Source organism: Vipera berus, assembly GCF_964194415.1.
Source record: "Vipera berus genome assembly, chromosome: W".
Lineage (NCBI taxonomy): Eukaryota > Metazoa > Chordata > Lepidosauria > Squamata > Viperidae > Vipera > Vipera berus.
This window is the reverse complement of record NC_138210.1, coordinates 56342838-56354951: the sequence shown is the minus strand read 5'-3', so window position 1 is coordinate 56354951 and position 12114 is coordinate 56342838. Positions and strand designations below refer to the sequence as shown.

The following is a 12114-nucleotide window of genomic DNA, read 5'->3' as shown; positions in this document are numbered from 1 at the left end:
GGACTAAAAAGTTCAATCAATCAATTCCAACTTTGTGAGATCTTTTTTCCTCCCCTGAGAAGTTGAAATTGATTGAACCTTTTTTTTTTTTGCACACGGTGGCAGAGGCCTAAAGCGAAGGCCTAGGACTGGGGCGACTGCGCACGTGCCCACAGAGAGGGCTCTGCGTGCCAACTGTGGCACGCGTGCTATAGGTTCGCCACCATGGCCCCAGAGTCTTGCCAAGTGGCCGACATGTACTTTTTTTTTTGCTAAATAAATAAATATTCCATGAGCAGGGGGAAAAATACTTAAAAGAGAAATAGGTGGTACACTCCGTGGAGTAATTGAGGTTCACACATGAGGGCAGGCATACGTCACGTGTATGTTCATTCATGCCTTTTTTAATGATCTTCAAAATAGGTCAGAAACATTCAGAAAATACCTGAATCAAGTCCAGGGCAGGCAAAGGGTATCGCTCACTGGGAATAATCACAATGCAGTTGCCACGTGTAATTGCTGCAGCAAACAAGCTGACAAAACTGAGGAGGGGGTAATCGTCTGGACAGGCAATTCCCACGACACCAAGAGGTTCTCGAAAGTGAATGCAGGCACCGTATAGAGTGGTTTCCTGTAGCAGAAAAAGGCACAAGCAAAAAAATTTCAAAGTTTATAAAGAGAATAAAAGTTCTTCCATTAACAAAATCCTCACCTGAAAGCTTCTAATTGCCGGCCTCCATTTCCTTTCCAAATCAATCTGCTGAAATATCTATATGGAAGAGCCTTGGTGGCGCAGTGGTTAGAATGCAGTATTGCAGGCTAACTCTGCTTACTGCCAGCAGTTCGATCCTGGCCGGCTCAAGCATTCCATCCTTCCCAGTTTGGTAAAATGAGGACCCAGGTTGTTGGGAGAAAGAAATATGTTGACTCTGTAGACCCCTTAGAGAAGGGTATAAAGCACTGTGAAGTGGTATATAAGTATAAGTGCTATTGCTAGTTCTTTGATTCATTTCATTTTCATACACATTTTTATTTTATTTTCTTATGAGGACTTCCAAATCCAAAAGAGAGTCACCAGACCCCTGCAGCCCCAATGTTAATCTTGCAAGGCAGGCCAAACAAGAAGCACACCCAAAGTACTAGCTATGACTGTATAATAAAGTTACATTCCCAGACTCCTTCCAGTCTGAGAATCCATCTCTCTCTGCTTACCTGTCAGATTGAAGAACCTCGGGAGGGTCCCTTCTGAGATGTTTGCCTCACCCTCTCATTGCTTCTGTGGACTCAGCTGCCTCTTATCTAATATTGCCTAGTCTGTAGCTCTTCCTCCTGTCTCCCAAGCATATTCCTACATACCCTCAGTCAGTGGGGCCATTATCTGCAGAGGGGAGTCTTAGCCCTGCCTAGGGTATGCATAGAAGCCTCTACATGACCTGAGTGTGTCCTTTGGGGCATTTTAGCTTGGGAAAGTCCTCTATGGTGGCAATTGCCCCCAGCAAGGTCACCTCTTTGCTGGTGTTCACATGCAAATACAGGGCACTCTGCAAGAGGAGTGTCTTCATGTGGAGCCACTATTTTTCAGTACTTTTAAGAATACCTACGATGTAAAGAGGGAAACTGTCAACCTGCCAAGAAGACCAGACAGAAAATGTAACAGGATGAGCTAATTGTACTTTATTGCAAGGCTACATTAACACAACCTTGCAAGCCTGAAAGTACAATTCTCCCAACTTTTTTTTTAAGCCTAATTATTTATGGCAGATCTTTTCTAAGTTTCTTTCCTTGTCCATTATTCGGTTGCAGGCTCCTCCCGATTATTCCCTAGGCATGTGGGGGGGGGGCTCATTCCGTTACAGGAATAGAATCATATAAATTAAAGACAACACTTTCCAGGAACTTTGATTAGATTTCCCAGAATTGTTCTGGAAGGTTATATGACTCAGGTGATACGATTCATAGATTGATCGACTTGCCTACCTACTACCATTATCGGCAACTCTGACTGGCATTAACTTTCACAACTGTCTTCACTTTTGCATTCTTCAGATATAGGGACCGTGTCCCAGAAATCCTTAGCCAGGATAGCCATTGCTGCGGCTTCTGTGGATCGAATTCCACATATCTGAATGGCACCAAAGTTGGAGAAAGTTAATTCTAGAATCTTGAGCAAAAATACCTGTTTGTTATTTTTTTATAGCTGGGGTTGAACCCAATGCCTTCTGCTCACAAAGCTAATTCTTGGGCACACATCTCAGATCCTTCCATACATTCAGCCACATTCCATCCATCAACAGTTACAGAGTGCAAACTGTATGTATCTAAGGACAAGGCCTTGCTATTCTCACCTGCACAACTCCACCACATTTGTCAGAGTAAGCTGCCCAATAAAATAGTCGCCGCACACTATTATCCACCTCCATCAAAGCTTTCTCTTTTTCTATACCCATTAATGATTCCAGCTGTGATGCAATCTCAGCTCGACGGAGTTCCAGGTTTTCAGCCAGGTAGTACAAGATCTGTGCCCGGGCATGTGCCGTTTTCTTTGCCCATCTGTCATGAGACCAACCCAAAGTTAGAAAGGAAAGCTAGCAACGTCGTTCATAGAAAAACCCTTCTTGAGGATGTATAACCAACTTTATTGCAACAAGAAAAAAAGATATTTAGCCCAGAATGCCAACTTTGGGGCAGCGCGGTGGCTCAGCAGTTAAGAAGCTGGGCTTGTCAGCTGGAAAGCTAGCAGCCCAGGTTCAAGACCCAAGCGCCATGTGGCAGGGTGAGCTCCTGTCCTCACCTCAGCTCCTGCCAACCTAGCAATTTGAAAACATGCAAATATGAGTAGATGAATAGGTACCACTACAGTAGGAAGGTAACAGTACTCCGTGACGTCATGTGGTCGACATGATCGTGGAAATGTCTTCGGACAGTGCTGGCTCAATGGTCTTGAAATGGAGATGAGCGCTGCCCTCTAGAATTGGGAACGACCAGCAGAGTAAAATCCGCAAGGGACTCCTTACTTTATGCCAACTTCCACAGCAGCTAAGTGAACCGCCCCCAAAAGCAGAAAAAGGCAAGGGAATGTCAATCAACCAATCAATTCGGCCAATTTGCTACCCTAGGAATCATTTTCAGGACATGTGAACTAAAACCAGCCTTTTCTAAATGCAAACTCCAGGAGTAAGAGTAACGTTTGCTACTTTAGCAGTAGCAAGAGCAAACCTAGAGCTAAGCAAAGAGGGAACCGCAAGCTGGGGAATTCTGATAGTTGAAGGCCATACATCTTAAAGCTGCCATGTCTGGGAAACACGGATCTGTATCAATTTATTTATTTGTCAAATTTTGAAACCGTCCATGGTCGCTCAGAGCGGGTCTCGGGGCAGTGTACAAGTGAACTATTAAAATCTAAAAAGAGCATATAAAATTTGCAAGAAGCAAGAACGTTAAAAAATTTAAAGGTTAAAGGTTAATTAAGGCTGGGCAGAGGACATTCAAGGCCACTTGGTCAACCCCATGGCTGTGTGCTCCTCTGTGAGCCCCAAGCGAGGTGGAAGAGACATGTTTTCACATCTTTCTAGAAAGAAAGGAGGGGGGGGTATCCATATGTTGGGGGGAATGGCAGAGAAGACTCTCCTCCTGGACCCCGCCAGTTGAAATTCTTCAGCTGATGGGGTGCACAGCATACTGTACCTTTGCTGCCTGACTGGGGAGAATGGGCTGATGTAATGGAGAAAAAGACGGTTCCATAGGTAATATGGACCCGTCCAAGTAGGGCTTTAAAGGTCATAACCGGTACTTTGAACTGCACCTGGAAGCAAATTGGCACCCAATGAACCTTGCGCAGCACCATTCTTTGGGTGCCCAAGATTGCTCATGTGGTTGCCTTCTGCGCCTTCTGGTTACTGTTCCAGGGTAGCCCCACCTAGAGCAATTGCAACAGTCCAGACAGGAGACATCCAGGGCACGGAATGAGACAACTCGCCGCAGCCAACTTCCTGTGGTCAAGTTGCCACGGTCAACTCACTGTAGGAGAACTCGCCGCGAGTCAATTCAACAATTCAATTTAATTCTTTACAATAATTAAACATTATTTTATTTTTTGTCATTCAGCTTTCATTTTGTCCCTCCTCTGGCATCCTTTCTTTAATGGTTCTATTTCAGTATTTTTTTCAATATCAACTTGTCCTGTGACGAGTTGGCCATGGTGAGTTGTCCTAGACCAGTGATGGCGAACCTTTTAGAGACTGAGTGCCCCAAAACTGCCCCCACCCCATCCTGCCTGCTCTGCCTCCCCACCCCCCACAGGGCCACTCACCACCTCCACAGCCCACCGCAGATCGGCCACGCCCTCTGCCCATGCCCCGCACCATCAACTGCGCACGATGGGGCATGAGGGCGGAGTCTTGTCCCCGCTGCCCAGCTGCCATGTTCTTGGCTGCTCTGCTCTGCGCGGGCTGTGCTTGGGGGTGACTCTCCTCCGGGGGGGGGCTGCTGGCGAGGAGGGGGCCCCGGGGGGAGATGGGGCGATGGCGCGTGCACCCACAGAGGGGGCTCTGAATGCCACCTCTGGCACGCGTGCCATAGGTTTCTACCACTGTCCTAGACCCACCAGGCCATGAACGACCAAGCGATAAGCATCCCATCCAACTGCATTGCATTTGCAGATTCTCTGGCACCACAGCTGGAGCAGATCTTTGCTTGAAACCCGGACACCCTTCTCTAATCTGGATGCCTTCCAGATGTGCATGAATTTTGAATCTCATTCCCCTCAGATAGTTGGGGAAAGCTAGGCTGGAGCCAATGATTTGGCTCACCAAAAGGCAAAAGTACATCTTCAGGGTTCTGCATTAAAGGACAGATATATCGAGGCAAGCATGGAAGATATTTGGAAGGGGAAAAAAATCACACCCAGAAGCTGAAAGTCTCTCTAGCGTATTGCACAAGAAAGCAGCAAAATAAAATAGCACTTTTGCCAAAATATACAAGTAACATTTCCAAACGTCCACCACCCATCCCTTTCACTCTGTCAGGATTCAGATGATGAAATTGTACTTGGGTTAAAAAAAATCAGAACCCATCACAAATGTGTGCTCAAGTAGCAGTCTGCAGGACATAAGGAAGGAAACGCACGGATAGTCCTCGACTTACAGCAGTTCATTTGGTGACCATTCAAAGTTACAATGGCACTGGAAAAAGTGACTTATGACCGGTTTTCGCACTAATGACTATTGCAGCATCCCTGTGATCACGTGATTAAAATTCAGAGGATTGGCAACTGGTTCCTATTTATGACAGTTGCAGCATCCCGGGGTCATGTGATCACCTGTTGCGACCTTCTGACAAGCAAGGGGAAAACTAGGGAAGCTGGATCCACTTAACAACTGTGTTACTAACTTAACAACCGCAGTGATCCACTTAACAACTGTGGCAAGAAAAGTAAAAAAAATGGGGTAAAATTCACCTAATAATTGTCTTGCTTAGTAACAAAAAAAATTGGGCTCAATTGTGGTCATAAATCAAGGACCACGTGTATTAGAGGATTAGTTAGCATCTAGTGTCCTCTGCTGGTGGGTCTTGAAAAAAAAATTGGCCAAGCTTTAGACCACTGCTCCTATAAACCAAATTAATTTATACACATCGATTCATAAATGAAACATCTGGCAATGCTTCTAATTCAATGTAATCTGTTTACATGATAACTATCCAAAGATATTATTTGGCATGTGTAACAAATCCCAGTTTTAAATCCTTGTGGAATTTTTGATATAATTTCCCCCTCCCTTGGGCTCAAGATTTTCTGAGATATAACTTTATTCCTTACACTAAACAGGAGCGCTGCACTGGACACTCTACACATTGTTTCTCAAACTTGGCAAGTTTAAGGTGAGTGGACTTCAACTCCCAGAATTCCACAGCCAGTAATGCTGGCTGAGGAATTCTGGGAGTTGAAGTCTATAAATTTTAAAATTGCCAAGTTCGAGAAACACTACCCAGAAAAATCTCTTCTAATTTTGTGGAGCTATATAACAACAACAACAACAACAATAACAACAAAGTTGGAAGGGACCTTGGAGGTCATCTAGTCCAACCCCCTGCTCAGGCAGGAAACCCTATACCATTTCAGACAAATGGCTGTCCAGTCTCTTCTTAAAAACTTCCAGTGTTGGAGCATTCACAGCTTCTGGAGGCAGATTGTTCCACTGATTAATTGTTCTAATTGTCAGGAAATTTCTCCTTAGTTCTAGGTTGCTTCTCTCCTTGATTAGTTTCCATCCGTTCCTTCTTGTCCTGCCTTCGGCCACTTTGGAGAAGAGGTTGACTCCCTCTTCTTTGTGGCAACCCCTGAGATATTGGAACACTGCTATCATGTCACCCCTCACCCTTCTCTTCGTTAAACTACACATACCCAATTCCAGCAACCGTTCCCTATATGTTTTAGCCTCCAGTCCCCCAATCATCTTTGTTGCTCTTCTCTGTACCCTTTCTAGAGTCTCGACATCTTTTTTACATCGTGGTGACCAAAACTGGATGCAGTATTCCAAGTGTGGCCTTACCAAGGCATTGTAAAGTGGTATTAACACTTCATGTGATCTTGATTCTATTCCTCTGTTAATGCAGCCTAGCATTGTGTTGACTTTTTTGGCAGCTGCAGCACACTGCTAGCTCATATTTAAGTAATTGTCCACTAGGACTCCAAGATCCCTCTCACAGTTATTACTATTGAGCAAGGTACCACCTATACCAGGGGTAGGCAACCTTGGCTCTTTTATGACTCGTGGACTTCAACTCCCAGAATTCCTGAGCCAGCTATAGTGGCTCAGGAATTCTGGGAGTTGAAGTCCACGAGTCATAAAAGAGCCAAGGTTGCCTACCCCTGACCTATACTAGACCTGTGCATTTGGTTTTTCTTGCCTAAATGTAGAACCTTACTTTTTTCACCATTGAATTTCATTTTGTTAGATAGCGCCCAATGTTCAAGTCTGTCAAGATCCTCCTGTATCTTAAGCCTGTCTTCTGGCTATTCCTGCCAGCTTGGTGTTGTCTGCAAATTTGATGAGTTCCCCATCTATCCCCTCATCCAAATCATTGATGAAGATGTTGAAGAGCACTGGGCCCAGAACAGAGCCCTTAATTTAACTATTAAGGCAAAACAAAATGTTAATTAACACAGAACATGGAACATTGTAGGGAGCTTGTCTTGAAGTATGCAGCTGTGAGTGTGCCGATAAACCACAGACACCTCTGTCTATAGATAGTCCTCAACTTACTGAATTTGGAATTAAAGTCATAAGTCGTGGCAGTGGTTAAGCAGGTCACACCAGATTTTATATTTTTCTCGTGGCAGTTATTAAGTGAATGCCATGGTCCTTAAGTGAACACAGTAGTCATTAATTAAATCTGTTTTACCCAATGGTCATTTCTTGCAGAAAACCGGAAGTAAATGCTGGAAATGGGCAAAAACTCCTGGAAATTGTGGTCATGTGACCATGGGACGCTGCAAACTACCGAAAATGCAAGCTGGTTGCCAAATGTGATCATGTGATGCACATTCTCTCTCTCTCTCTCTCTCTCTCTCTCTCTGTGTGTATGCACGCATAGCTATTTAATTCTGGAACCAAGTCATAAGTACCTTTTGGGTGGTGGGGGGGCGCGCTGTAATTTCAAATGGTCGCTAAGCAACTGGTCATTAAGCAAGGGCTGCTTGTATGTATGGTAGCTTACAATCAGAGAAGAACCCCCAAGTCCCTGGGTTAGATGGTAAGCTAAATGAAAGGTCAGGACTCACCCAGGGGCTGCTTTGTGAGCGGCTTCCACTGCATTATGGATGTCTTTCACATTCCCATCGGCCACACAGGCTATCGCTTTGCCCGCGTGATCAAGGATGGCTCGGGAACTCAAGGAATCTGGCCTCTTCTGAGCACCACCGTAGTACAGCTTGTAGGTTCGGTCCACACTGCGGGTGAGAGGGAGGGAGGGAGGGAGGGAGGGAGGGAGGGAGGGAGAGAAGGAAGGAAGGAAGGAAGGAAGGAAGGAAGGAAGGAAGGAAGGAAGGAAGGAAGGAAGGAAGGAAGGAAGGAAGGGAGGACGGACTATAATAGAGCCTTTGCCTCTTGTTCTTTTGAATCCATTTCAAAAGAAAAGCAACAAACTCTGGGTGCATGGATTTTACAGATAGGTGGAGACTTCCCAAGGACGAGATTCTCTAGAACGCAGTAAGCTGCAAAGGGGTTTGGTAAGTGAAAATGTCTGGATATTAGACATAGTCCTTCTATTAAGGTTAGTTCTTTATATTCAAAGGCTACAAAAATCCCCTATTTCCTCAAGACTGAGGTACCAACGAGGCCTATGAATCCTGATTATTTAATAAGAAGGGAAAGGCTGTCTACCTATGCTGAAATGCACCGTATCGTTGCCGGGCGTGAGAGAAACCAGCCCTCTTATTGATCATAGGGATGGTTCACATTCATACTCACTCCAAGGTTCAAATCCCTGCTCCCTCACCAAGCTTACTTATTGACCTGGGCCCCATTATTGTTTTTAGAGTTTAGCTGAAGGTAGGGGAACTCTGTACATTGAACTTTGGAAGAAGGATTAGGCGTTGGGCAATGAATCAGAATAGATACTCAGGTTTAAATGCTGGTGAACCCTTGATCCTAACCACTTTTCAAAAACTCATTAATGAGCTGCACTCCAAAACTAGGAAATGGCTCCATCTTAAACAAAACTCAACGGTAAAGATCCTTTCCTGTTTTTTTTTCTTAAGCCTCATTGTAAATTTCCATTCTTGCTGAAAAGTGAATTAGGATACATATCCCAGGTTTTTGCACGGTTGTAAAGCTTCAGCAATTCTGGATAAAATGCTATGGTCATTTTATCCATAGCATTCCCCATAAAAGTGTACCCTAGAGATAAAGGGGGGGACTGACATCTTTATTGTAGTGTTTAAGGTGTTAGACTAGAAGCCAAGAGACTGTGAGTTCTAGTCCCACATTTGACATGAAAGCTGAGCCAATCACCTGGAAACTGTGAGTTCTAGTCCTCCCAGAGGCATGTACTTCTTCTCTCAGCCCAATCTACCTACCAAAGTTGTTGCTGTGAGAAAATAAAAGGCAGGAGCCCAATGCACACCACCATGAGCTGTATAAAAAAACTAGGCAAAATATACATCTGATAATAATAATATGCAAACATCAAATTAGCACATACGCTCATTAGTTTAGCCACCCTTTTAACATTCCCCACAATACAAGGCTTTTGACAGGAGTGTTCAGGGGCTACCCTGTGTAACAACTTGCCGCAGGATAATTCACTATGGGATTAGTTCTTTTTATTAATCATCATCAAAGCATTACAAAATACTTTGGTAGTCATAGAAATGATTTCCTTTGATACAACAGCTAAAATAATTTTGATGAAAACATAGTCAACAAAAACAAAAATGGATGATCTGAAACTTGAGCTGGCCACGAACAAGGAGTGTATATCGGAGATGGTGACCCTTTGAGAGCTGTATGCCATGAAATTTCATTTTGATGTATGCCAATTGGTGTACATTTAAAGTGTCAATAAAGATTATTATTATAAAACTTTTATTCATAAAACATGAAACTCAGTCAACTGAACACTCAAATTGACTGGCACTAATGGTTGACACGGGTTGCTGCCAGCATCCTAGGTATCAACCAGGTATCTGCTTAAAATGAAAGATGTTCCGAGTAGCGCAGTTTTTTGTAGCTCTGCTGGAGTTATTGCAGGAAGCTGCAATTTCTTGATGTGTTTTGCAAAGTTTTTGGACATAGTTCCCAGTGCCCCGATGACAATAGGCAGGGATAGGCAACCTCGGCTCTTTTATGACTCATGGACTTCAACTCCCAGAATTCCTGAGCCAGCCTGGCTCAGGAATTTTGGGAGTTGAAGTCCATGAGTCATAAAAGAGCCGAGGCTGCCTACCCCTGACAATGGGTATCACTGTTACATGTTTCATCCATAATCGCGCAGTTTCGATGGCCAGGTCACAGTATTTCGTAATTTTTTCCAGTTCTTTTTCTTCGACTCTGGCATCTCCTGGTACAGCGATATCAATCAACTGTATGCTTCGGTTCTCTACAACTGTGATATCTGGCATGTTGTGTTCCAAATGGCGATCTGTCTGTATTCGGAAGTCCCACAAGATCTTCACCCTCTCATTCTCGACAACTTTTTCCACCCTATGTTCCCACGACTTTTCGGACACAGGCAAGTCGTATTTTTTACACAATGCCCAGTGGATTAGTTTAGCAACTCGCTCATGTCTAGCTTTGTGTTGTTGTTGTTGTTGTTGCTCACGTCTAGCTTTGTGTTGTTGTTGTTGTTGTTGTTGTTGTTATTATTATTATTATTATTATTATTATTATTATTATTATTATTATTATTATTATTATTATTATTATTATAAAAGGAACTATGTGAATGCCACGGTGAGTTGTACCATTCTGTTCTGAGATACTGTAGCTGAGTAACACCATCAAGTCCGATTCTCTCTCTTTTTTTAAAAAAAATCCTTGCTACAAAGTGTGTGACGTCGTTTTCTGAGAAAATCAGACACTTTCATACTTATTCTTACCTTGGAATGTCTTCATTCAGCTCAGAAACTAGAGAGCACGGAGTCTTATCCCCAGGAATCACTGGGAGATCACTGTTTGGTGAGGTAGCAAAGATTTTGTAATTCAGGTCCACACTACAAATGCGCGGTTGAAGTTCCCAGATTGGTCTCACATATTCATAAAGTGCCTGGACAGAAAGAATTCAGAATGAAACTTGGAGATGTGCTGGGATCCCTCCCGTCAGCCAGCTACTTCCTCACTAACCTCTTTGCCTCCGTTCCGTCCATGGCCACTTTCCTTGTACCCTCCAAAGGCAGCTGCGGCATCTAACATATTGTGGCTGTTGATCCAGACTGTTCCAACCTGCAAACTAAGAATACAGAAGGAAAAAAAAAGAGGGTGTGAAATATCAAGTATCACGACACAAAAAGTTAAACACTTTTGCTCTTTCTGTATTCTTGGGAGACACTTGCGGACAGATACCCAATGTCCTTGAAGGTGTTACAAGCCTGCACAGTAGAACCAACTGGACTGCTTCAGCTTATACACACATGTGTAGGTGAAAGCTGCCTTTTTATAAAACATGCCATACAAGTAAAAATAAATAAAATTAGCCTAGTGGGGAATATTCTGATTTGGAACCTTTTGATGTGATACTTTCAGGAAATGAAATAGGACAGGGCTTTTCAACCTTTTCACCCATTGTACCACTTTTAGGATATGGCAACATCTGAGTACCACCAGTCGCCTAGCAAGGTGTCAAAAACGTGATGACCAAAAAAAAACAAAAAAAAGGAAAAAAGTGATGAAATACAGTTAGTCCTCAGCTTACAACAGTTCGCTAAGTGACTGTTCGAAGTTACAATGGCACCGAAAAAAGGGCCCCCCAAGCCGCAGCCGAGCAAGACACCTGCCTGCCCGCCAGGCAGCGCTGTTCCTCCTGTCCAAGGTTTTCATTGTTGTGAGCATTTCTGTTGAGAATTGGCAGCAGGGGTGGGGTGGGGTGTGTTTGGTTTTTATTTCCCCCCCTCTGCTGGGTGGTTGCACCAGGTTTTGGTCACTTCACATGACCCTGGGACATTATGACCATCATAAATATGAATCAGTTGCCAAGCATCTGAATGTAAATCACATGACCGTGGGGATGCTGCAACATTCCAGCTGATTGGCGCTTCTTCTGGGCTCAGTAGAAGCGCCAGGATCAGCACCGAGTTCCAGCTGGAGCCTGGCGCTGATCCTGGCGCTTCTGCTGAGCCCTGACAGCCCTGCAACTCCAGCCATCTCTCGCTCAGGCTTGTGCGATGCTGCCACCGGCTCATCTCATTCCCCTCCCCCGCCACCACTTTTCTAGGATGGTCGCGTACCACCTGCCAGGTGCCAATGTACCACAGGTGGTACCCGTACCACTGGTTGAAAAGCCCTGAAATAGGAGGACACATTCAGAAACATCATGATGGGTGATTTGAGTCTTCCATCTCAGCATTCAGTCACCTGATCCTACAAGGGGGTTACATTTAAGAAAGCTTAGGGGATTGGCAATTTTCTGTAGAATCACAGC

General features: G+C 44.2%; 1 protein-coding gene across 1 annotated transcript in view; it reads right to left on the bottom strand.

The window, feature by feature from the left end:
* LOC308676096 (aldehyde dehydrogenase family 16 member A1-like) overlaps nt 1-12114 on the bottom strand; it is a 55068-nt gene that overhangs the window by 15361 nt on the left and 27593 nt on the right. Inside the window, exons 12-16 of the mRNA XM_081341820.1 lie at nt 10821-10926; nt 10577-10743; nt 7760-7927; nt 2325-2529; nt 425-610 (exon numbers count right to left, since the gene is read on the bottom strand). Of these exons, the coding sequence (XP_081197946.1) occupies nt 425-610; nt 2325-2529; nt 7760-7927; nt 10577-10743; nt 10821-10926 (832 nt within the window). The remainder of the gene's footprint in view (nt 1-424; nt 611-2324; nt 2530-7759; nt 7928-10576; nt 10744-10820; nt 10927-12114) is intronic.